The sequence below is a fragment of the Bubalus kerabau genome, chromosome 11 (assembly GCF_029407905.1).
Source record: "Bubalus kerabau isolate K-KA32 ecotype Philippines breed swamp buffalo chromosome 11, PCC_UOA_SB_1v2, whole genome shotgun sequence".
In the NCBI taxonomy this organism is placed as follows: Eukaryota; Metazoa; Chordata; class Mammalia; order Artiodactyla; family Bovidae; genus Bubalus; species Bubalus kerabau.
Window position 1 is genome coordinate 31781732 of NC_073634.1, and position 27477 is coordinate 31809208.

The following is a 27477-nucleotide window of genomic DNA, read 5'->3' on the forward strand; positions in this document are numbered from 1 at the left end:
CTGTATCTGACTATCTTTTTCTGTATTCATGTCTTGAATTCCCAACGAAATATGAGCTCCAGAGGGGATGATTATTTCATTTGTGTGTACATGTCCTTGGAACCTCTTTGCTAATTTTCAGTGACCAGTATGTGATAGAAAACCACAAAAAGCATGGCAGAGGCTACACCACCCAATGTGAGTGGTTTGCTTAAGGTACATGTTTTGGATATGTAGTTTAAGTAGGTGTACACATTCTAAAAACATGTATTTTAAACAGAACTCACTAAAGTGGGAGGGAGCACCCAGCTCCACACAAAGGGAACAAAGGTGATGAAAAAGCGGGCACCCTGAGGAGCACTGCTGGCTGAACTGGGCGTTAAAAGGGGTCTCCTGACTGATGGCCACTTGCCCCAGTTCTCTGTCGCACCTGAAGGTGTTTCGTTTCCTCTCAGAGCATGTTTCATTGGCCTCATTGTCTGTGGGCTCTTGTCAGATCGTCAACTGTGATACTGTTGAAGGGTGAAGCCAGTCATCCTCACAGGTCAAGCACTCTTGATGAGCACGGAGAGTCTAATCAATCACTGAGCTACCAGAACCCACTGTAAGAAAATGGATCCCACTGGTACTCAGCCCGTTCTAAGAAACTAGAGCTTTTACTAAGCAGTTCAGCAATCCTGTTGACCAAGTTCACCATTGTTTCTCAGCTTTTGACATAAGACAGTTGTCTTTAATACACTGAGAATATTTAAATTACCAGGCTGAAATGTTTAAACATCTACCTTTAAAAAAGTTTTTTTGGACTAAAATATAATCAATTTGTGAATTAGGAGGACATGAGAATTGACTTTAAGGAATTAGGATTTTTAAAAGAAAGGGTAGTTCTACATTTAACTTTCTTTGTGTTGTCAAATTTTAAATATATAGCTGGGGAGGAAAGGGTTACATGCCTCAATTTGTTTATCCCCAAATCTAAAATTGCACATTGTCTTCTCTCAAGATACTGTGCAGTGGATATAAATAATTGTATATGATGCGTGGTACAGTATGCACAGGGAATCATTTTTTTTTTAATTTGTTATCTATTATTAGACTTCTAATTACTTAGGCTAGATGGAAGCAGAAAGGTTTCATTCTGATAATCACTGCCAGTGGTTTAGCTGGAGATTATAGGCAGAAGAAGTTCATATTAGATAGTTCAGACTTAAGTAACATTTCTTTCCAAGGTGTTCTAAACACACTAGTCTTTTTTTTTTCAACCTCAATTCTTCATATTTTAACTTTTGCAACAAAAATCTACAATTTAGCAAATCTAGAAATGATTAGTCTAGGTTCCTTCCTTTGTGCCCACATGTCTCTCATTGAGGTTATGAAAAGAATGCTTGCAGTAGACTTATGTTCTATAGAATATTTGGATGAATGTTAAGCATTTCTAGAGAACTTTCCATTCAGTTAGTCTTCCCTCATAGCTCAGTTGGTAAAGAATCTGCCTGCAATGCGGGAGAGCTGGGTTTGATCCCTGGGTTGGGAAGATCCTCTGGAGAAGGGAAAGGCTACCCACTCCAGTATTCTGGCCTGGAGAATTCAGTCCAAGGGGTCGCAAAGAGTCGGACATGACTGAGCGACTTTCACTTTCAATACCCTCCTCGAGAAAGAATGCATGTTCTGTTTCCCTGATGAGATAAATTTTTCATTTAAAAAATCTAATTTGATTTTCTTGAAAAATACATAATTCTTTTTGGGGGGTTACATTGTAAATAGTCTTAAGGCTCTTGAGTCCCCAAATGATTAATTAGTACAGTAATAATATATCATTCTTTTATAGAAATCTGAAAATTATACTGTCCTCAAGAGACCTTAGTTTCATTTGTGTGTTTTGATGCCAGGGTAGAAAATTTGTGTTTCTCACTAGAAGAGTTTCTTCCCTGTGGTTGGAGAGAGAGAGATGCAGAGCCAGGACTGATATGGGATTGATGGGACCCTGTGTGGATGGCAGAAAATAGGAGAACCAGTTTTCCATGAGATTGAAGAATGTATGTTAAAGCATTGAAAGAGATTTTTATGCGTCTGGCACTCTGCTGAGTGCTTTTGTAGCGTTATCTCACTTATTCCTCATAATCCTATGAGATAGTATCTTCATTTACTAATTCTGTGAAAACTAGATCTCGAAATATGGTGGAAGAGGACTTTGTAGCAAGAACCCCACCCTCCTCCCCTGACCATGCTATGTGCAAGTTTGCTCAGGAAGGGACAGCTGCTAGGTGGAATGCTAAGATCAGATGCTGTCCCTTTAATTCTCCTTCTTAACATGAGTACAGAAAGTATACTTAATGCAACAAATTGTACTATTTAACACTCAAACTGATGTTTTTGTTTGTTTGTTTTTTTGCTTATCTAGTTTTTTATTTTTATTGGGGTAGAGTTGCTTTACAATGTTGTGTTTCTGCTGTACAACAAAGTGAATCAGCTGTGTGTATACACACAGCCCCTCCCTCTTGGATCTCCCATCCCACCCTTCTAGGTCATCCCAGGGCCCTGAGCTGAGCTCCTGGCCCTCTACAGCAGCTTCCCACTAGCTTGCCATTCTACGTGAATGGACTCAAACTGATTCTAAAACATGTTTTTGATAATAGTCCTTTTGTAACTGACTGGGGTGCCAACATATTTCACACCCATTCTACTTGAGCTCATCATTAATAATTTCTTTTTTTTTTTTTTTTTTTCGTTAATAATTTCTTAACACTAGAGCTCTGCTTTCGAAACCGGTTAGAAGCCTCCACTTTTAAAAACAAATGTTCAAGAAGACTGGGGGTGGCATTTCCCATCTTGTCCTGAGCCAGCACCTGAGAAATCTTTCAATACTCTTGGCCCCAGACTGCACATGTGCCCTTAGAAAGCATTGCAAAAAACCAGAAGGGTTAACTCCAAAGTCAAGAGTTTGAGATAATAATATGCTTGAGTGTAACACTGTAGTAAGAAAAATGTCAGAAGATGACATGAAAGGAAAATCGTCCCATGAGGGAAATACTACCACTGAAACTCTGAGTGGAAGATATTTTTAATACGCCTTTAGTTCCACATTCATGCAGTCCTAGTAGTGAAGGGTCATTTAAGAGGGGTGGCAGCTTAGGCCAAAAATAAAATTTCCTTGAAACCAGATGAGAGGCTAGCCCTGACAAAAATGGAATCCTGATTCTGCTCACTCCCTGGAATGTAAGCAAGCAGAATTTTGTGTCCTAGGAAATAATCTAAGCAAACAGGATATTCACTGCCTTTTGTGATGGAGAGATGTTAAAACAGCCATTGATGGTGCAGCTCTTCTGTAGAATATCAAGCAGCAGTTTAAAATTGTATGTCTGTCAAAAGATTGAAGGCAGAAGGAGAAGGTAGCAGAAACAGAGATGGTTAGATGTATCACCGACTCGATGGCCATACATTTGAGCAAACTCCAGGAAATAGTGCTTCCCAGGTGACGCTAGTGGTAAAGAACCCACCTGCCAATGCAGGAGATAAAAGAGATGCGGGTTCAATCCCTAGGTTAGGAAGATCCTCTGGAGGAGGGCATGGCAACGCACTCCAGTATTCTTGCCTGGGGAATCCCATGGACAGAGGAGCCTGGTGGGCTACAGTCCATGGGGTCACAAAGAGCTGGACACAACTCAAGGGACTTAGCACACACACATACAAGGAGACAGTGGAGGACAGAGGAGCCTGGCATGCTACAGTTCATGGGGTTGCCAAGAGTCGGACATGACTTAGCGACTGAAGAGCAACAACATGTAATAACCTACAAGGGAGAAGAATCTGAAAAAGAATAGATTATATATATGTGTGTCAGGAAGATCCCCTGGAGGAGGACATGGCAACCCACTCCAGTATTCTTGCCTGGAGAATCGCCATTGGCAGAGGAGTATGGTGGGCTACAGTCCATAGGGTCTCAAAGAGTCAGACACCACTGAAGTGACTTAGCACGCACACATGCACATATATACATAATCACACACATATACTCATTATATATATATGAATCACTTTGTTATACACCTGAAACTAACACAACATTGTAAATCAGCTACACTTCAGTTTAAAATCATATGGCACAGGTTCTAGTCTGGGACCAGCTCCAAGACATGCTGAAAGGTGCAGAACAACATGGATTGCACGGTATCTTCTATGTACAGATGTTTAAATACATATACATGCACATGTATATGTAGGCATATACATGCACAAAAAACAACAGAAAAGACACATCTGAAAAATCTGCAGTTCAGGAAAGAAATGGAAACTGGGGAGTAAGAAGGATTCTGTAGATTTATTCCATGTGTTTCTATCTTTAATTTTTCTCACAAACATGCACATGTAACACATACACACAATTAAGAAAACTGTATAAACAGGGAAAACAAAGATTTAAGGTCTCAGTGGAGATGTATAGTGGTTAAGGCGTGGATTCTAGAGTGAAGCTGCCCGTGTTTGAATCCTGTCTCCTTTACTTGCTTATTATGCTTCCTTACACAAGTCATCTAACTTGGGCGCCTCAGTTTACACAAATGCAACACAGAGAGAGTGGTTCTTATGTCATATAGTTGTTTCAGGGATTAAATAAGTAACATGGTATGTTTACATAGTAACATTCAGAATATAATATTAGTTATTATACATGACTGTACCTAGATATTTAGCCACAATCAATTCTGTGTGCAAACTTTTCAGTTAAAGATGCTTCCAGTGAGAACTGTGGTCATCACAATGTATTTTCTCCAAGTTTCCTTGTAGTTGTTAATGATGTTGTCATCTTTTTACCCCCCTGGTGTTCAGAACTTCCAAAAGAAGAGCAGCAGAAATGAATGGAATTATGTTGATGGATGTAGAATGCCACGCGTTTCACTTGTGGAATAGTCCCGAGCATGCTTTTTGACCATCTAATCTAATGTGCATATTTATTAGTAAACTCACAGTGATGGAAATAATGAGGTTTTGCTTTCTTCCTTAGGAAGACTATGATCGTCTGAGGCCTTTATCTTACCCAATGACTGATGTCTTCCTTATATGCTTCTCTGTGGTGAATCCAGCCTCATTTCAAAACGTGAAAGAAGAGTGGGTGCCAGAACTTAAAGAATACGCACCAAATGTACCCTTTTTATTAATAGGAACTCAGGTATGTATGCTTTGATTTTACCCATTCAAGAATAACCTTTCTGGCCTGCCTCGTGATGTTGCTCTTAGATGATGGCCCCAAGGTTTAGCAAATGAGATACGTGTTTAATCTCAGTTGTTAGTTATAATAAATTCTGTCACACTTTTGGGAAAGGTAGTGTCAAAACAAAGCAATTACTATATTAGTCTGTTTTAAAAATCAAGTTCCATTGTAATCTTTTTTTTTTTATATGTGGGGGTTAAATGGTACTACACGTTTTATCTTTAAAGACTGACGCTATGATGGGATGTTATCAACTTTTCTTAACTAGATTGATCTCCGAGATGACCCCAAAACTTTAGCAAGACTGAATGATATGAAGGAAAAACCTATATGTGTGGAGCAAGGACAGAAACTAGCAAAAGAGGTAACGCAACCTTTACAGAATTTAAAAATAAACGTAAATGAAGCTAAGGTAGTAACAGAAGCAAATATTTATTGTGCATTTACCATATGCCAGGCACTGTGCTGAGTGTTTTACATGCATTCGATTATTTAATCCTCGATTGACCAGTTGCTCTGGAGGAGAAAACAGAGGCATGGCAATGTCAGATAACTTGTCAGGTAGCTTGTAAGGTCCTGCAGGTAATAAATGGCAGAGCTGAGTTCAGTAAAGACCTGACTCCAGCCTTTAAACCTGTGCTACACTGCCAACAATATTTTCCTAATAAGCCATGTGTAGAAAGAGGTGTCAGAAAAAGGGGCTTCTTAATCAGGCCCTGTCTTCAGTGAAGACTCATGGAGTAGGCAGTGGAGTGCAATTGGAGGGCAATTTAAATCTGCAGTTAAAAAACAAAAAATTATGGCTAGGTAGGAGAGGAAATGTGTTGCAATCTTTTTATGAAAGGTGGAAAATATTATCATTCTAAAAATATAACTCTGATGCACAAAATGCCTCCTAACTTAGAGTCTTCCTCTCCCCAAAGAAAGGCATACTTTTTTCTCCATTTGGCCCTAACATTATTGGATTCTATTTTTAGATGTTATGACTTTAATAGGACTTTTGTGGAAATGAAATCTAATAAGGTCTTTTTAAAAATATCAAGAGGCAGAAAAAAGCAAGAAAACTTTTTGGAAAATAGTGTTTCCTAAAGCAAAAGAGAAATAGTTTCACTAACAAGTCACTTTACAAATTCCAAGTACTAAATTCTGTCATCTTGGGAGAGAAGGAATTTCTAAATGTCATAAAGGTAAAAGTCATAAATGAAAACATTGATGATTTAACTACATAAAAATTTAATACATCAAAATGCCAGAAATAAAATTAAAAGTCATACAACAAACTTGACATTTATGGCAGAAAAAGGGGTTAATATCCTTAGTGTACAGGAGCCCCATTGCATATGGATTAATCACAAAACAACAGGTATACATATGTTGGGAATTCTACATATATATATATTCATACTCCAATAGGAAAAGGGACTCAGATTCTTCAAAAAATGCAGATTGCCATAGAAGATAAGAAATACCTTCATACTTCTTAGTGGTCAACTGTAGTTCAATTTCCATCTATAAAACTGGCAAAAACACTGTCCCAGCAGGCAAGGGCTTCCCTGGTGGCTCAGATGGTAAAGAATCTGCCTGCAATGAGGGAGACCTGGGCTCAATTCCTGGGTTTGGAAGATCCCCTGGAGAAAGAAATGGCAACCCACTCCAGTATTCTTGCCTAGAGAATTCCATGGACGGGAGCCTGGTGGGCTACAGTCCATGCGGTCGCACAGAGTCGGACATGACTGAACGACTAACACACAATGGGTCAAGGAAGTGGGTACTCTGTTGTTCTATTGGTCAGTGAGTAAAAGCAGCCTCAACAACATGCAAAAGGCTTAAGGGCATGAACGCTTTTGATCAAGCAATTCCATAGGTAGGAGTATATCCTAAAAAAATTATATAGGATGTGCTTAAAGAGATGGCCATAAAGTTGCTGCATTGTTTATAATAGCAAAAAACAAAAAATCCTGCACCTATTAAAATTTTTACTAATATACCTATTACAATGTTCATGCTTATTATATAGTTTAAGGGGAAAAAACGGTTGCAAAACACTATGGTCCCATTTTTAGACCTGTCAGCAGCATTTGGCACAATTGGTCCCTTCTTGAAACACTTTCACTTGGCTTCCTTGAACGCCCTCTCTTGGGCTTTGTCCTCTCTCATTGGCCTCTTCTCCTTCTCTTCATCTCCCTGTCTCTGAATGTTGGAGAGTCCAGGGATCAGCCCTCAGCTGCTTGGATGTATTTCCTTCTATATCCACACTCAGTCCTTAGGCCTGTTGAGCTTCTGTCAGTTTTGTGGTTTGAACAATCTACTACTGAGCTTCCCAAATTCCCATCTGCAGCCTGGACTTCTAGACTTGGTAGTCCAACTTTTCATCCAACAAGTCCGTCCTGGTGGTAAGCATCTCAAAAGTAACACATCCAATACAGAATTCCCAATTTTATCCTCCAGGCTTGTCTTCCCAGTTTCTCAAGGTTAAAAACCTTGAAGCCACACTTGACCTTGTTCTTCCTCTCATACCATACAGTGAACACTTCAGCAAAACCTGTTTTTTTTGCTTTTGAATATATCCAGAATACCTATGTTCCTCACTGTCCCCTCCTTTGGCAGCCTGGACCAGGCTCCTTCCCTCTCTGCTTCTGTGACTGTTAACCTGTGCTCCACACATCAGCCATTGAGTCTTTAAAAACAGAAGCTCCATTAGCTCACTGCTCTGTGCAGAATCCTTCAGTGGCTCCCCAGCTGACTTTGAATAAATGAAACCCCCACTGTGGCATCCAGGCCCAGCCACCTCTGCCTCACTCATTGTGCTCCAGGCACACGGCCTCCATGCTGTTTCCCATTTTCTGCCTCCAGGCCTTTGCCCTTTCACTGCTTCCTCTGCCTGGGAGTCTTCCTGATGTAGACACTGTTCATCCTTTCCTTTTAGGTATCTGATCCAATATCACTTTCTCAATGAGATCTTGCCTGACCTGTCCCCACTCCCTATCCCAGGGAATTCTCCAGGCCACAGTACTGGAGAGGGTAGCCTATCCCTTCTCCAGGGGATCTTCCCAACCCAGGGATCAAACCCAGGTCTCCCGCATTGCAAGTGGATTCTTTACCAGCTGAGCTACCAGGGAAGCCCAAGAATACTGGAGTAGGTAGCCTATCCCTTCTCCCGCGGATCCTCCCAACCCAGGAATCGAATTGGTGTCTCCTATACTGCAGGTGGATTCTTTACCAGCTGAGCTACTAGGAAAGCACTTCCTTTTAGATCTCTGCTCCAATATCACTCTCTCAATGAGATCTTGCCTGACCTGTCCCCACTCCCTATCTCCTTCCCCATTTTTCTCCAAACCACTTCTACCTCTATATTTATTAATCCATGGTCTTCTTCCTCTAAAATACATTTCATTGAGAGTTGCATAGGGACTTAATTTTGTTCCTTGTTGTAGGAAGGAACAAATTCCTTCCTCTGATTTGGCAAATTAGTGCTCTGTAAGTTTTCAATGAATGGACAGATGGATGGATGGATGGGGCCCCTCTCAGAGTAGAAACCAAAGTCCTTACTCGAAGTCACTATCTTGAGGCTACCTCACTGACCTCATCTCTTGCCACTACCCCTGTTCACCCTCTCCCCTGCCACTCTGGCTTCCGTCCTGCCCCCTGTATGTTCCAAGCACGTTCCTGCATCAGGGATCTTTACGTCTGTGGCTCGGTATGGCTGGAAACCCTGCCAGTAGGTATCCCTCACTGCTCAGACTTTACCTGGCTGAGCAGCTTTCACTGACCATCACCACTGTCATCTGCACCCTCTCCCTCCATGTTTTAACCCACAGCATGTGCCACCATTTCTGTATTCCTTCATGTGTTCCTCCCCCAGTAGAACTTAGGCAAATGTGAGCATCACACAGCAGGGGTTTTGCTCTTTTGCTCAGTTCATAGACATGATTCCCAGCACCTAGAAACAGTGCCAGGCATTTAATAGGTATCCAGTAAACATTTGATGATTGAAATAATTTTTCAGAGAAAGTCTGAAAGGATATACACTAATATTTTAAGTTAGCTATCTCTAGGGAATCATAAATATGATTTCATTCTTTTTGCATTTTATGATTTTCCTTATAATGGTATGTTTGTGTGGTACCAGTTGTGTAAAAAAGATTTTATATATTTGTGATTTTTTCTTTTTCTCCCTCCCAGATAGGTGCGTGCTGCTATGTGGAATGTTCAGCTTTAACACAGAAGGGATTGAAGACTGTTTTTGATGAGGCTATCATAGCCATTTTAACTCCAAAGAAACACACAGTAAAAAAAAGAATAGGATCAAGATGTATAAACTGTTGTTTGATTACGTGAGAAACATCTTCAGTGGCCAAGGAAACTGTACATTTCTCTCAGAAAGCATATGAAATGCTACAGCTGTACCCAGACCTCTTATAATGAAGCAGTTTAAAACTTGAAAGGAAAAAAAAAAACCAACCCTGTCCTCAGAATTCTATAAAAGTTCATTAAGAATGTTTCTTAAAGGTCCAAGAAGCAGCAAACAGCATCTGAAGCCACAATCTATTATAAATACTTTATTTCAACTAGAAGGTACAATCTCTCAGGGGTTTCATAGTTTAAAAAGCTACAATCACATCATGTAACTACATTAAAAAACAGTGCTGTTAAGTGGAACTGCCTGGCCTAGACCATATACATTTCTGCACAGTCTTTATGGAATCTGCACAAAGAAATCTCTTCTCCCTTTGCTCCAATTAATTGTTCTTGTATGTGAGTTTCTTTCTATTCCAGTATATCCAGAGTGGTGAAATAACAAGGCCAGCCACATAGCCAAAGGTTGCTCCAAGCGTGCAGGAGATGGGCCATTCCTGAGGAGAGAATGTATGAGATCAAAAAGAACAAATGTTTTACTATTACTTGAGCACAAGTGTAACCTAAATATTTCTATATTAAAGCTTAACGCGCTTTCTTAAAGAATGCCAAAAGTGTAATAAGGTCATAACTGCATTTATCATGAACACTAAAAATGTATACACTTTAGTTAATGTGCGTTCAACTGTAACAAGGCTTCTGGCGATTGTAGATTTAGTTTGATGCTCCCCAGACTGCATGAGATACATGCTGAGATTACAGATTAAAAACTTTGGGTCAGACTTTGTCATAATCCTGGACTCAACTTAGCTCTCTGAACTAGTTGGTAGTTTTTTTTTTTTAATTTCCACATTGGCTTGTATATCAAATGAGACAAAAAGTGTGTATGCTGACCAAACCACAAGAAACTTTAAATCATGTAAAGACAAATGACCTAGAATTCAAGCATGTTACATCGAATTTATAACAAAGCAGCTGCTTTCATAATAAAACTGATGTCACCTTTCAGACATAGATATTGAAACCACAGTAGAAGTTACAGAACTACAACTTAACGTACACATCTAGAGTATAAGTTAAATGACGTGCTGGCTTCCAAATACCCATTTTTCTCCAGTCATGTTATATTTCACAATATTACCTCTAGCCAGAAGTAAATAACATTGATTTATTGATCATCCGTGAGCAGTGCATGGTGGTCCCAAGGTGAAAGGTCCTGCTTTAAAAAAAATTTTTTTCATGTTTATCTGTGAAGCTCATTTGGTATACTGGAGCCATTTCTAATTTTTCTCTAGGGAAACAGGCCGTATAACTGTGTTAGAGGTGAACCATCTTAATGATAGTTCTGTTACCTAATTAAGCTTCCTTGTTTGGTCTGCTCTTGATCTACCTTAGTCCAAATGCCATGCAATGGACAGTGTGTTAGACAAAGATTCAGTGTGAACAACTGATGCAGTTCAGAGAAGCATAATCTAATACATAATTTTTTTCCCCATCCTTTCATACATTTAAACTTGCTGTTGCCTAAATTATGATTTCTGTCTGTCTTTGGTGAGCTTCTGTTAATTTCCATGATTTGAGCTTACAGCTATGTCTATTGCACAGATTGGGTAATGGAACACTAAACTTTTATACTTGAAAATGACAGCCTTAAATGCTCATAGCAGTCACAAATCTAGGATGTATTGTCTTGTATGTGAGCTTTGTAGAGGTTTTTTAAAAAATATAAGCATCATCCCCGTTGAAGAGTGGAGAATCTACTGGATAACTGGTCAGGAGCTTTCTCTCCTGAACTGGACAGTGGATATCTTCTTTCTCCCAAGAAGTGGTGGTTTGTGTTAAGTATCATGGCCTTATGTATGCTCAAATGGAATCTGATGTAACTTTCTCATTTAATATTGGTCTGCTATTTTTAGATAGAACTGAAAGAACTGTATAACTCAATTAGTATATTAGCCAAGTTGTCCAACACATGATATAAAGGAATTAAGACAGTAACGTATTATATATTTATTTCCAGCTTGCCTTTGGGGATTTGATGGGAATTTTTTTCTTCCTCAGTTCACATATCTGAAACTCTTCACACTTGGTTTCCTAGCCAATAAAGTTAAAATCTAGAATTTGCCCTGCCCTAAGAGAAATGGACTAGGACTCTAGAAACACAAACCCTAGTGTCATCTGTTTCTTGATTGGGCCTCATTTTTCTCATCTTTTAAATATGGATTCTAATCTCTCTTCCTAGCAACTGCTATGGTTTTCTTCTTTCTTACAGTAATCACTGTTGGACATTACCTTTTCGGCTTCATGTTCTTAAGATGGTAAAAATCCTGTATATAGATTACCAGAACTCTAAGCAAAGATGATTGTATCATCTGAACCTGAGGTGCCTTAGGTACTCTACTGACCTTGGTGGGGTTTGGAGTTTCCCATTGCTTATTGCTTATGAAGAGCCTTTTCATTGCTTTGGTTCTTTAGTCTCTCTCTTTTTTTTTTTTTGCAAAACCCTTTCAGCCACTTTAACTAAAACCAAAGATTTCTTTTTTTCTGTTTATAAACAGATTATAGAAAAGTTGCCTTATTTTCAGAAGCATGTCTTCACTTAAAACTTAGGTTTCCACAGAAATTCAGGCTAATCACTGGAACAACATAGTGAAATATCTGGAAAATAAAATACTTCAAAAATATCTTACTGACATGAATTTTGCTAGTGAATGAAAATACACTGCTTCAAATAAGATCATGTATGAATGAATTCAAACTTAGTTTTTTTGCATGTAAGTAATCAGTTTTAAGTTCTTAAACATAGTTTTAGGGACTTCCTGACATCTTATTTAATATTTTGCTTATATCCTTATTCGATCTCTAAAGGTACATTTTAGGTTAGCCTATGTTGAATTATCATCTTTCCAATAAGTAGAGCCTGAACTAATGGTTTTTATTGTGAATTATCTTAGTTACTTTGGGCATTGCTTCCATTTGATTTTAATCATTCAGTTCACGTACCAAATTGAATACTCGTTTGTTGGTTGTTGCTTTTTAAGTGATTGTTACTTTAATAGTGTCCCATCTCAACACATGGGTTACAAATAAAATAATATGCATAGTTTACTACCTATGTAAAGCATTGAACTTCTTACCTTAGTAGTTTTTATTTAACACTCTACGTAAACATTTGGACTAACACTCGACTTTCCTGTTTCTCACTGCCCTGAGGTTATGCATCATCGGCCAATTGTGAGCGCCTGCGCTTTGGTAACGAGCACATGGTCAAGTGTAGGGAGAGTCATAATCCCTCCTGAATCCAGCCAGGTTCCAATTTGGGTTACTAAATTCTATTTTAATCACTTTGTAATTTCAGTGTGGCTCTTTGTTTCCAAACACAAAGATACATTTACACACACATTCTTCAAATAGCTGCCATACCTCACCTCCAGTGGAATGCCAGCAATGAAGTAGATATTAAAAAGTTTAAAAGTTTTGCCTAAAGAGGGGTTAAAGTTTGAAACACTTGCTATTCAACATCTCAAGGAATCCATGCCATCAACAAATCAGAATGCTGGACTAGCTGTGGACACTGTTTGCTAGTGACAGGTCACACTCTCCTGCTTGATTTTCCTTAAAGTAAGTAATCCTTATCTGTAACACAGTCATTTTTAACAAGAGATTTTCTTTATATAAGGGCAGACTTTCATGATTTTTATAAGCCAAGATAGGGAATGGCACAGAGGCTACTGGAGGGAGTTGGGGTTGGGGAGGGGCGGGAGGCTGCCAACAAACCACCCTTCCTCAAACAGCTTGCTACTAACCTTCTTGTAACTGCTTTAAAACAATTTAAAAACTATCCTGTGGCAACAGATCATACTGAATTGTCAAACAATCCTAGATTTGTCAAGTATTTTCATAGATTTTGAAGTTTTCCATTTAAATGTATCATCTCACATACAGAGATGTTTCTATTTATCGTTCCTCATACTACAAATAGGATTAAGAACACACACACAGTATCTATTGAACAGACAATTCAACTTCGTTGCTATAAACATGTCTCCAAATGATGGTCATCTGAGATGGAGCTATATAATTATCTTGTTTTGTTTAAGGAAAATAGAAAACTCAAAGACATTCATGTAAAAGTCACATGTGTTTATCACCAAAGGACCATCTTTTTATCCAATTTTTTATAAATGTAGAATTTTTTTAAAAATCACTAAATAAAAGAAAATTTTCTGTTGCATAACAAAAGATAATATAGTGCAATTGGGTAAAATTACTATAGTTACTGTCAAAAAGAAAAACTTCACAAAAATGAGTAGCTACATCATGTGAAAAAAGTGCCCTGCTTTACAGTACTACTATTATCCTTGCTCTAAATCAAATAATTCCGTATTTGTCTCAGCACTTGAAAAAAGTCAGTGTTCGCTTAAAATAATCAGCATTAACAAAGGCCTGATACATAGGATCTTAGTACATGGTACTGGCAATAGGTTATTTTTCTCTTAGAAATAAAACAATTTCACCCTAATAAGCTTTAAAAAACTTTTAAAATAATACAGATATTTGTTTTTCTGTTAGAAAAATCATTATTATTGCTGCTTGAAAGACACTTCAAAATTATATAAGCTTATTTCTACCTGAAGACCACACTACATTCTTCTGGTCAGGCACTGCTATAAAACTCTGCTTTACATTTTAGAAAAGGAAAATGTACTAATATACCAAGTTTGAAAGCACATTCTAAGTAATAGAGAATAGTATTCTCTATGTGTGTGTATATATATATATATTCTGAATCACTTTGCTGTACACCTGGAAGTAACACAACACTGTAAATCAACTATACTTCAAAAAAAAAAAGTTAACAAAAATATGACTCTAGGCAAGTTGCCTAACCTTTCTGTGCCTTGGTTTCTTATCTGCAAAATGAGGATCACTGTAGAACTCACCTCACAGGGTTACTGTAATGACCAAATGAGGTAAAGTCCTATGTGGTACCCACAATCATACCTAAAACACAGGTCTGGCACATAGGACAAGTGACCAGTCAATGAGTTACAATGGATAATCTTTCAGTTCATATTTTTAAACAGGCACATATGAAATAAGTTGTAATTACAATCTACAACACTATCATTCCTCAAATACACCATCTCTAAAGCTATTTTTTAAAGTATTTCTAAAAAACTACACCTACTATATACAGCAGACATTTCTATCATTTTTAAGAGTCTCCATTTGAATGGCTCTTTTCATTCAAAACTATGTATTGAGAGCCCCTACTATAAACCAAGCAATTAAGGGGCAAACTAAGATTCTTTTTTAGATAAATTTTAATAACACAAACTTTAAAAAATGTGTTGCAATATAATTTTTGGAGAGGTATGTGATATGAGAGATCTCAAGGGAAAACTGACTTATCTGCAGATCAGAAAACCTAGAAACACTTAGAACAATCCACAACCATTAGGATTACTGACTCTTTCAGATAAAAATGAAGATAAAACCCAGGCAATTCTAAATTTCACACAAACTACTTTTTAATATGTTTTGTTTATCATGCTTACCATAGATTTACATTTGCATGACTGATACAATTCATCTTTCAAAACCTACTTACTTCCAAACTTCAACTGGTTTGAAATGATCATGTATATTTTCTTCTGAACCTGGTTTTAATGCTGTGTTCTCCAGACGTACATAAAGTAGATGCTACCATCTCGTGTAAGAATACATGAGCAGATAAGTCTCCTCATCGGGGTAATTTCTCTGCTTGGTTGTAACTCAGAGTTGGTTGGTCCAGAGTTGGTTGTAACTCTGCTCTGAGCCGTGATTACTCTACCACTCTCCTGTGACTAAGAACACAGATTTAGGAAGAGCTATTTGCGGAGAGGTCCACAGTCTCCGGCTGGAACTTCTTGTCAAAGTGACGATGTAAGGTCCCTGCCAGGACCATGCAAATGAGTTTTACCTCAGCCAGCACTCTCCTCTATTACATGGAAGTCCTACTGGCATATCATTTTCAGTATCACTGCCCTACAATGAACCCACCTTTTAAATCGCAAACCACTTTCTATCAGTTAAGTATTAGTATTTTTCCCATGCTTGAAGTATGTAACTCACATTCATATAAATTAATATTTTATTTTGGTTTGTCTAAAACACTGTGTAAGACCTTTAGTAACAGAAACACCAATTAACCTAAAAATATGCACTCTTTCAATAATTAAATCCATAATCTTGGCTTCATCCCTTTCTCTACCATTATTTGCTGTGATTCATTTAATTTTCCTAATGATCTCCAGCATCAATTTATTAAAGTATTACCTGTGGCACCTGTGACTTTTAATATTAATATATGTCTCACAGATATTAATTTTTAAACCTGATAAAACCAGAGAAAACAAAAAATAATTTTTAAATACAACAATGCCTCATTTATCTGGTATCTGATTGGAATAAATACAAATATTTAACAATTTTAAATTGTTTTAAAGACAATCTCCATCCATTTTGCATTTTAACTTTATAAGAAACAAATACACTCAGAAGAGATTTGATTATGTGTTCAATTCCATTTTGGAGATAGTAGAACTGGAAGTCCAGAGTTTAAAGGTATTTGTTGGTATTCTAGGTACAAAATCCTCATGTATTAGCTTCAAATACTCTCCTACAAATATATTAAATTTTTTGGTCTAACATACACTACCAGTTGACTGGTTGTGGCATTTAAATGAGATTCTCACGTGGGGAAAGAAATACAATATAATAATTACTTGACCTTTTTCAAAAAAATCTAAGCCATGGCCATTGTTAAAGAAGAACAGGGATAAAGAGAATCATGGTGTCCTGGAGCACTGGATTCCGAGTCTTCCTCTAATCAGTCAAGAAATGCTCAACAAGATGCATACTCCTCTCCCCACACTTGGCTCTCTTATGTGTAGAAATGAGGATGAAACCTACCTTGCACTATGGTTACCAGGATTAAGTTACTTGCGTGACAGTGCCAAGCCCCATGCCTGGTACATAAACAAAGAGATACTGTGTTTTCCTTCTACTGCCATCTGAAATGTCAGATAGGATTGAAAATTAAGTGAAATCCAAATACCCTAAATACCCAAATACCAGAGAAACAAAAAGATGAGTTAACAATCCACTCTACCAATTTAAGGACCGTTGTGCAGAATGAATAAAACAAGCACATTCTCCGGAGAATTCAAATAATGAATTGGCAGTTTTTTGGGAATGCTAAGAAAAAACAGTCATTAACCTACTCCTTTTATAGGTCACCAATGCCTATAACATCAGTTAAGCAGTTAACTGTTGGGTTCTAAACTAAGTAATTCAGAATTATTTAATCCTCACTAGCAAGTGTCAGCGGAGAAGGCAATGGCACCCCACTCCAGTACTCTTGCCTGGAAAATCCCGTGGACAGAGGAGCCTGGTAGGCTGTAGTCCATGGGGTCACGAAGAGTCAGACACTTACTGAGCAACTTCACTTTCACATTTCACTTTCATGCACTGGAGAAGGAAATGGGAACCCACTCCAGTGCTCTTGCCTGGAGAATCCCAGGGACGGGGGAGCCTGGTGGGCTGCCGTCTGTGGGGTCACACAGAGTCGGACATGACTGAAGCGACTTAGCAGCAGCAGCAGCAACAAGTTTGAACCCAGTAATTTGATGCCTCAGCTCTTAAAAATCCTGTTATCTACCTATTAATAAAACATGTGGGTTTAAAAACTTCATGTAAATTTCCTTTGTTTAGAATGACTAACAACAATTCTTAACTTTGTACTAATTGTTTTAATAATGTGAAGTGCTGATTTTTGATAAGTAAAGAATTAAGATATTTTCCAGATGAAAAGCTGATAACCATATATTCTGAAAATATTTAGAGCATATTAAATCTGAATCAGAATCTAACTCACAATCTGGATCTAAATTATCATTACCAAACAATTAAATTTCAGTCCTGGTAATATTTCTGTTATAACTTATATAGTTAATATGTACTTTGTACACAGTAAGAACTCAACAAATACTTACTGATTAGTTACTTTTACAGCAGATGGAAGCATCAAATTATAATGTAAATAGATTTACCATAGTCAAAAATTTTGTCAGTTACTGCAGCTATAAGTTTTCTCTGGGGGTGAAGAAGCCAGTCTGGGTTATGGACAATTCAATGTTTATAATGTAATAATTAAGGCAGGGAAGAGAAGCAAGATGACTTTGAATTACTTTCAAAGAAAACAATAAAGATGACCAACAACAGAGTGGGCAGCCATCAACCATATTCTCTTTCACCAAATTCTCTTGCTGCCTCCTAGAAATGGAAGGCTTCCTCCAATTATATAAAGATGCCTGGAATCTTTTGTCATTTGTCATTACTTAAAATTATTTAAAATTCCTATTAGTAAGTGAAAAAACCTTTTCATTAAGGTTATGTATTTTCAATGGGCCTTTCCAGTCACTAAATTCTGAAACAACTTAAAAACTATAAGCATTCTTGAACTTGCTCAATACAGAACTCACATCATTATATAATCTTATGCTTGGCCTCGGGCACTTTATACACAGTCAGATTGAGTACAAAGTAGAAAAATGGAACTACAATATGTGACAGTTTTTGTGAGGTGGTTTGTGTGTATGTGTTTTTAAAGAAAGTGTAATTGCTTAACCAGATACTCTTGCTTCTCCAAGTTTACTTCTTTTTATTAAACATGAGTAAAATCAGATCACAACCCAGAAAAGCTTACTTTACCACAAACATATCAAATCTTTATTGGGCTACAAGAAATACAGAACTAAAATCTCTTCCTAATACTATAATATTAAAGTTTAAATAATAAAGTATAGACAGAGGTTTTCTTCTTCTGAAATTCTACTTTAGAAAAATCTCCATTCTGAAGCAATGCCATAATCTTTTACCTGGTTTATTGTTTCTCTGGCAGATTCTGTCAGCATCATGAGCCACACTGAGTACTTATTGTGTAGTTAGGTTTACAAAGATAAAAAAACAGAACAGAAAACTTTGATGAAAATAAAAAGTGAAAAAAAAAAGACATCATTTCTCTAGTTTATAATTGTTAAATTAGTAAATGATCACTAAACTGGGGAGGCAGGTAATTATTATGTGAATAAAAGATGATTAATTATACATCACTTCTAACATATCTATCATAATTTTAAAAGATGATAGTGAATACATATCTATCATAATTTTGAAAGATGATAGTAAATAAGTGGCTCATTAACTTGGAATACTCTTAAAACAACCCAATAGTAAAGATTATTAAATAACCAGTAATACTCCAGTCAAATGAAACATTCCTAATGAAGACCAACATTTGTTACATACTAAATTAGCTAGCTAGAAATTTTTTTTAAAGTCAATAATTCAAGTAGAAAATTTATATTAATTTTAAGTCTGATACCATTAATTTGGATCCAGTTCACCTCTTACTGTAAATAAGAATTGAGGTAGAAAAATGAGAGTCACTAGCTAGAAGCCTAAACAATCAAAAATGGATAATTGGATTGTAAATAACTGAAATATATATTTTCTTCACAAACCTAAACCCAGATTTTAGACAGATGCATCTACTCCCCATAATTCGACATCTACTTCTGCATCGTCTTTTTTGCCTGTCGTTCCCCCCACCTTTGGCTGCAGCACATAGTATGTGGGATCTTAGTTTCCTAATCAGGGATCAAACCCATGTCCCCTGCACCAGATGACGAAGTCTTAACCACTGGACCACCAGGGATGTCCCTGCATAGTCTTAAGACGATTTATACAGGTGTAAGATGCAAAGCATCAACTCATTGGAAAAGACCCTGATGCTCAGAAAGATTGAGGGCAGGAGGAGAAGGGGGCAACACAGGATGAGATGGTTGGATGGCATCACCAACTCGATGGGCATGAGTTTGAGCAAACTCCAGGAGATAGTGAAGGACAAGGAAGCCTGGTGTGCTGTAGTCTATGGGATAGCAAAGACTTGGACACGACTTAGTGACTGAACAACAACAACAACAAGATATCAAACTTTTACACTCCAAAATATTCCATCTATATGCAAACTAACAAGCTAATTACACGTTACCTTACCAACTCATAAGCTGATAGCCCATGGTGCGTTATATACTGATACTTTGTATTAGATTTAATTTCATATATCTGAAATAAGGGATTAAGACACAATTTCCTATGAACACTTTTCAGTGATTTTGATTGTCCTCCAATCTAGAAATTATGACACTATTGAATGAAATTAAGTTTCATAAGATGGTAACTTGAGTACAAATGAATCTCTATTTCCCAGCAATCACTGAGATGGCCAAGAGAACATAAAAGAAACCTTTATTAATACTATAACCTTGGGAATGGTATCAGTGACACCACACATGCCAAACCTCCAGGGATTTCTATAACATATAAGTAGGTGAAGAACTATTACAGGGAAGGGCCAACCTACCAGACTTACTGAATGTAAAAAACAACTCATTTGTTAGGGAGAAACAACATCTAATAGAAACCACAAAGAATGGACTTAAAAAGTAGGCAGTTAAGTGCAAGACATACAATCTAGCTCCCTCAATGGTCTTTGGAAAGGGAGACACATATCAGAGATTCACTACCTAGGAATTTATTTTAAAGAGAAAACTGGACAAACTAAGAAAAATTTAAGGAGAAAACTGGATGAAACTGCAAGGATGTATGTTTTATGATAATTATTAATAGCAAAAACTGTAAATAATCTAAATATCCATTCATAAGAAATTCATATATGATTTTACACAAGTAATACAGTATTGCACCCATGCAACTTGTCGCTGACATGGAACAAGTTCCACAATATGCTGCTGAAGGGGAAAGAAACAGATTAAAAATAATATGTGTACTACGAATAGTTATACAGAAAGAGAGCTGCAAAGATTGTCACCAAAACACAAATGGGAGCTGCCTCTGGGTGGCTGGATATTTGATAATTTTTACTTACTTTTTATAATTATTAGTACTGCTGAAATTTTCTAAATAAATGTATACTGTCTTTGTAATCAAGAAAAAAATTCTCATTTTGGAAAAAGTACATTTATTTTTTAATACTAAACTTGATTTAGGAGAAATTATCTTGATAATTGGAAACATCCATTAAGATACAGATTAAAAGATCTTTATCATAACATTGTTTATAACAGTAAAATAGTAAAAATAGTAAATTATTAGCAATAATGTAAATGATCAATAGCGAATTTGTTAAATTTTAGAATAACTATATAATGATTTACTACAAAGCCATTAAAAATTACGACAAAGATGTATTCATCACTAGCTCAGTGACCTTGGAAATATCACATGTCCTCTAGGTATCAGTTTTCTCATCTGTAAAATGCAGATAAAAGAATACTTACGGTGCTTCACCTAGCTTAATAGCTATACACTATTGTGATAGAAAATGAAAAATCTGATGTTTATAAGTTTCCTCTAATTTCACAAACACTTATTTCAAAATCAACTTTGCTATATGTTGAACAGTGCTGGAAGACAGAAACAGGCTAATCTGGATACCTGTAGCAGTGAGGCCCCAATAAGTCCCCCAGATTACAGTGACAGAGGGAACCGACATCCCTACTTAACTGAACAATGAAACAATTTATACATACACTCGTCGGCGTCATCAGTTTCACCCTCACTGTACAAACATTTACTTTGCTGCTTTAAGGAGTTGAAACCAACCTGCCATGGTCTTCCCCAATCCAGTGGAATAGGAAAGGCTCCAAGCCATATTCCTACAAAACTAGAAATTGTAGTGATCTGAAGACTATTCTCCCAAATGGATGTAACTCTGTAAAACACAAATGTATAAATCATTGGTGGAACAGATCTCAGCTGCTGGGAAATCAAACAAAGAGCACATATTAACACCATACATATGTACATGTTCTGTTCATTTCAAATAAGCATCTCAAATTGACACATAAATATTTGCTATGAATCATTAACAATTAATTGGCAAGAAGATATAAGTGGTTTTCAGCTGGAAAAGTAACATATACACATACTGAAAGTCAAATAATACAAAAGAGTATTTGCAATGAATGCTAAGTCCTCCTCTCACCCTTATTATCAACTTTGGTTCCTTTTCCCAGAAATGACTATTACCAGCTAAGTACATATCCTTCCAGAAATATTTTATACACACAAAACCACACAATTTTGTTTAGAATGATATATGCACATCTACTTATATGCACACATGTATGTATAAACCCTTCAAAACAAAACTCAAATGTACCATGTCATAAACACGGTTTTGCTCTGTATCTTTCCCTGTTAACAGTTTTACTAGTATTCCATTGTCCCAAGGAAGCATCATTTATTCAACTAGTCCCTTATGGCACATTTCATTTAAGAAAATCAACTCTATTTGGTGGGGAAGGAGTAGAGAATGAGAACAAAATATTACAAAAGATCCACTGCTTTGGCCTACCATTCTTATTTATTAAGTGCACATCTTACAGTGTAAAGGTGGAAAGACATAATTCTATCTGTCTCTTAGAAAGTCTTGGCTTCAGTCTGCCCCTAATGTGATCACTTAACTGGGTGGAATAAGAATCTCATTACAGTGGAGTAAACCACTCCCCAAAAATGCAGTAACTGGAGTCCAAATATTCAATTGTTTCAAATGCAGTGTTTAGTTATTCTGAAGTTTATGAAAAGCAGTTTCTTCTGTAAGTGTGGTAAAGGGGGGAAACATTTGCTTTGTTAGATGACTGCTTTAGAAACAGGCTAATGACTATACACAAAATGTACACTGAATTAAAACCATCCAGAATGACAAGTCAGTCCATAAACCAACATCCCATCACCTACCCATCTCATTACTGCCTTTCCCTCACCTACACGAGTTAAGAGCTTCAGCCTGTTTCTATTGAAAACTGGGGCTGGAAGAAGATTGGAGGCAATCCCCATACATCCAAATCTGTGTTATTTGTTGGGCTTAATTGTTCTTTTCTATTCTGTGTAACACTTAAAAATAAAAGTCAATTTCTTCAACTAACATTCAACAGAACAGAGATCTATTCCAGTCTTAAGAGGTGAAAAAAACTGATGAGTTGAATGTAAAGAGACAATTGTACGATTCAGGCAATTTAAAGGTTTGTCTAAGGTAATTTTTTACTTTATGTTGCTGAGAAATGTTGACTACCTTTCATCAAAACACACACTTCTTGGTATTGCAATGTGTAAAGTGATTTGCCGAGAGATACAAAATTGAGAGCAGAGTTTACTTTCTGCTAAGAAGAGTTTTACTTTTTTTCTTTTTTTATGAAAGGAAGTTCAGCTGAATTTGGAAGAATGAGCGGTATTTGGTCTTGAAGAAATGGAGAAAGAGATATACTGTAGGTTAAAAGAACGTAAGTAAAATTGGTTGAGCCCAAGTGGAAGAATGGGTAACAACACTGGAAAAGTAGGTTATAGTAGGATTTTTTAAAAAATAATGGCTTTATTGAATACAGTTTAAAAAAAAATGCTACACAGAAACCTTTTCCAGCCATATGATTCACTTAAAGTGCACAATTCAACGTTTTTAGTATATTAACAGAATTGCACAATCACCCACAAAACAAAAGCCTTTATATTAGCAGTCACTCCCAATTTCCCCTTCCCTCTAGATCACTAATCCACTTCCTGTCTCTATGGATTTGCCTATTCTGAACATTTCATGCAAATGAAATCAATGTGTGGTCTTCTGCGACTGGATTATTTCACTTAGTCCAGTTTCCAAGGTTCATCAATTTTGTAGCACGTAAAAATGTCATTCCCTTTTATTGCCAAATAATATTTTGTTATACAGATATATCACATTTTATTTTTTCCACACATTAGTTGATGGACACCTGGGTTGTTTTGACTTTTGGGCTATTACATCTAATGCTACTATAAACATTCATGTATAAGTTTTGTGTGGACATACATTTTTCTTGGGGATATACTAAGGAATAGACTTGCTGATAACTCTGTGCTTAACCTTTTGAGGAACTGCCAGACCATCGTCCAAAGCAGCTGAGCTACTTTATATTTCCATCAGCAGTGTATGTGGGTTCCAATTTCCAGATCCTTGCTAATACTTGCTACTACTGATTATAGCCATCTTAGTAGTGATGAAGTGGTATCTCATTGTGGTAGATTTAGGCTTAGGATTTTATAAAAGCCTTAAAAGTCAAATTTTTTAAGTCAAAAGAAGTCTCTGAAGGTTTTAAATCCAGTCAGCAATATGAGTTAAGTCTAATAAGATCTATGTACACGTCTAATCTAAGCTCCAAGTTCCTTGGGCTAAGGGGCATGATCCATGTCGTCACACTTTTTTTTTCATTGTTATAAGCACACTTGTGGTCATCTTATATTTGTTAAAATAAAGGCAAATATCCAAGAAAAGTGAAAATGAAAGTGAAGTCGCTTAGTCGTGTCCAACTCTTTGCGACCCGTGGACTGTAGCCCACCAACCTCCTCCATCCATGGGATTCTCCAGGCAAGAATACTGGAGTGGGGTGCCATTTCCTTCTCCAGGGAAGGGCAAATATCCAAGAGGTTGTCCTCTATTTTGTTTGTTTGATGTATGAAGAATGTTTATGATCTTACGTACAACAAATGCATTAAAAAATGGAACCAAGACCTAATTTAAAAATTAGAAGAAATCTGTAGCCTATCTTTTTAAAATTAAAAAGCCTGAGGCACAACTGTGTTCCTGTGAGTGCCCTACACCATCTCGTGAATTCCCTTTGCCTCTCTCAGTGCTCCTGGGTCTTCATTTTCCTGAATTTCAAGACGTCTTCCTTCTATCGCCCCCTTCTTTTAAAGTACATCCTTTAATATATTCCTGAGAAAATGTAGCGAGAAAACAGATTTTAGAGATGTTTAAAGTCTGACAGTGACTTTACTATAATTGTTGGCAATCATTTTGTCTCAGAATGTTGAAGGCATTGCTCCATTTTTTTCTGATTCCTGCTTGAGAAGTTCAGGGCCATCTGGCTCCCAGTTCTCTATAAGTAACATGTTCTCTACACCCCACCCTCCCTCCATCCTTTCTGGGAGCCTCTAGAATCATCTCTTTATTTCTTGTTATCTAAAATTTCACATTAACATGTCTTGGAGTGGGTCTTTTCATCCATTATGCCAGAAATACACATGGGCTTTCTTAATTTAGACTCTCAGGTTTTTAGTTCTTGAAATTTTCATTTGAAGACTTGCTGTTTGATGCCCAGGTCCCTTAAGAATTCTGTTTTTCTTACTCTTTTGCTGGGGATACTATCCTTATGAATAAATTCTCTAATCTTCTTACTTTTTAACTCATTTCCCATATCTTTGCCTTTTTGTTTGACTAAAGGATCTTTTCAACTTTGTCCCTACTTCTGTTGAATTTTTTAATTCCCAAGAAGCTTTCTTCTCTGAATATTCCTTTTGATTACCTCCTGTTCACGTTTATGGATGTAAAAATATATATTTTTTTAAAGTTATCTTCTGGTTCTTACACTGCTTTTATTTCCACTGAGTTTTCTTGTTGTTTCCATTTCTGGTTTTCAGCTTACAGGTGTTCTTAAATGTCTAGTGATTCTTCAGTTACCATTCTACTTAAATGTAAAACACTATATATGAAATGTCCAGAAAAGGTAAATTTATAGAGACAGAAAGTACTTTAGTATTTGCCTGGGATGGAGAGTAAGGGGGTGGGTGGGAGAGAAGGGTGGGAATGGAGAACGACTGTTAACAGGTATTTCTTTTGGGGTGGTGAAATGTTCTTAGACTGTGCTGATGGTTACAAAACAGTACCTATACAAAAAACTATCGAGTTATACATTTTATTGCTTTATTTTTTGGCCGTTATGTGGGATCTTAGTTATCCAACCAGGGATTGAACTTCTGTCCCCTGCAGTGGAAGCGTGGAGTCTTAACCACTGGACCACCAGGGAAGTCCCCTTGAACTGTACGCTTTAAATGGGTGAGTTTTATGGCTTGAAGTTATATCTCAATAATGTGCTTTTTAAAAAGACAACAAAAAAGTGAAACTCTAAACAGCTGGCTGGATGATCACTGTACACAAATAGCATGATTCAACTGATGGGCTTCACTGTTCCAGGAACCGGGTAGGAACCCTGCCTGTTAAGAGAAATTTCAAATGTCAGTATCTATAGGTGTTTTGGTACCATTTTTCTCAGAGAGAAATCATTTCAGTATTCTGCCTAGATGGTATAAGCCTGGCTATCAGCGTTCTGGGCCTAGAAGATAAAAAGGACTAGGCATAAGGTATAGACTCATTGCTTAGTATGTAGAATTTTGTTTAAGCCTTCCTGAAGAGGTTGTAGCAACTAGGCTCAGGATCTGGGGGTAGCCAGAGTGGTTGGGGGTACATCTTTCTCCATGTTCCCTTCACCCACTGTATACCTTCCATTACTATGATATTTATACAGTATTTATATTCTGTTCTGAACTCTAATTCATTCAATTCTTTTCTTGATACGGTAACCCCCTTATATATGTACTCAGTAATTCATCTGGGGGAACTGTCTTCTATCATATCTTTGAGTTATTTTTTGCTTTATATTTTAGGGGTACTGAAACAGTGTCAGACTTTATTTTTCTGGGCTCCAAAATCACTGCAGATGGTGATTGCCGCCATGAAATTCAAAGATGCTTACTCCTTGGAAGGAAAGTTATGACCAACCTGGACAGCATATTAAAAAGCAGAGACATTACTTTGCCAACAAAGGTCCGTCTAGTCAAGGCTATGGTTTTTCCAGTGGTCATGTATGGATGTGAGAGTTGGACTCTGAAGAAAGCTGAGCGCTGAAGAACTGATGCTTTTGAACTGTGGTATTGGAGAAGACTCCTGAGAGTCCCTTGGACTGCAAGGAGATCCAACCAGTCCATCCTAAAGGAGATCAGTCCTGGGTGTTCTTTGGAAGGAATGGTGCTAAAGCTGAAACTCCAGTACTTTGGCCACCTCATGCAAAGAGTTGACTCATTGGAAAAGACCCTGTTGCTGGGAGGGATTGGGCGCAGGAGGAGAAGGGGACGACAGAGGATGAGATGGCTGGATGGCATCACCGACTTGACGGACATGACTTTGAGTAAACTCTGGGAGTTGGTGATGGACAGGGAGGCCTGGCATGCTGTGATTCATGGGGTCACAAAGAGTCGGACATGACTGAGCGACTGAACTGGAACTGGAACTTGTCTTAAGTTGATCTCCTTTGTATGTTCTCTATATTTATCATTTCTTCTCTAATTGCTTTATTCTTCCCAACCCCCATTAGCTTTCATTCATTTTGATTAGCTCAAACCTTTCTTGCTGCTACAACTTGATTTTCTAATTTATCTATGTTTCTAATTTATGATCTAATAGTATGATCTGGATTTTGAATTTATTTCATTAATTTTTCAATTTCCTTCTCCACCTCATTTTCTTTAATTATCTCATCTTTGAGCTCTTATTTTATTGCATTAATATCCTTAATAACATTTCTTTCGGTAGTAAACTGTGTGGAGCTTTTTTGTTTTTGTTCCTTGGGTAGTATTTTCTTCCAGGCTGAGTTCCTTATCTTCTACATGCCTTTTTCTTCTGCTGTAGTTTGTTTTTAGGCATTGTCAGACCATTTCTTTTCAACTTGCCCATACTTCATATGGTCAGGCTGCCCAAACTACCCATTTGTTTGGATAAAATGAATGCGTTATTTGAAGCTGCCTTTCTATCTTAACCAACATCAATTTTTCATATCTTGAAGTTGCATTTTGAGGACTGGATGTTCTTTTCTATCAAATTTTCGGTGACATGAGGCAGAAGGAAAGAATGGAGGCAGAGAGCCAAGGCAAGGGAAATGGTGTCTTTGCAATATAATCAGAAATATTCAGCTGCAATTTAATGAATGGCGGTTCTACAAATTAAA

At 37.1% G+C, this 27477-nt stretch overlaps 2 protein-coding genes and 1 long non-coding RNA gene across 5 annotated transcripts in view; 2 read left to right on the top strand and 1 right to left on the bottom strand.

The window, feature by feature from the left end:
- RHOQ (ras homolog family member Q) overlaps positions 1 to 9573 on the top strand; it is a 37073-nt gene extending 27500 nt beyond the window's left edge. Inside the window, exons 3-5 of the mRNA XM_055540000.1 lie at positions 4976 to 5140; positions 5451 to 5546; positions 9365 to 9573. Of these exons, the coding sequence (XP_055395975.1) occupies positions 4976 to 5140; positions 5451 to 5546; positions 9365 to 9520 (417 nt within the window). The 3' untranslated portion in view covers positions 9521 to 9573. The remainder of the gene's footprint in view (positions 1 to 4975; positions 5141 to 5450; positions 5547 to 9364) is intronic.
- A 153-nt stretch (positions 9574 to 9726) lies between these two features.
- Positions 9727 to 27477, bottom strand: part of PIGF (phosphatidylinositol glycan anchor biosynthesis class F) — a 32742-nt gene continuing 14991 nt past the window's right edge. Inside the window, exons 5-7 of one of the 3 annotated variants that reach the window (XM_055539997.1) lie at positions 21199 to 21380; positions 18463 to 18516; positions 16502 to 16596 (exon numbers count right to left, since the gene is read on the bottom strand). In XM_055539997.1, the coding sequence (XP_055395972.1) occupies positions 16517 to 16596; positions 18463 to 18516; positions 21199 to 21380 (316 nt within the window). In that variant the 3' untranslated portion in view covers positions 16502 to 16516. Of the gene's footprint in view, positions 10036 to 16501; positions 16597 to 18462; positions 18517 to 21198; positions 21381 to 25425; positions 25691 to 27477 lie in introns of those variants that run through there. The other 2 variants (XM_055539998.1, XM_055539999.1) reach the window with 2 other exon arrangements.
- On the top strand, positions 22899 to 26846 carry LOC129623021 (uncharacterized). The gene is made up of 3 exons (XR_008700253.1): positions 22899 to 22950; positions 25467 to 25532; positions 26141 to 26846. It is a non-coding gene; the product is annotated as an uncharacterized LOC129623021 (long non-coding RNA).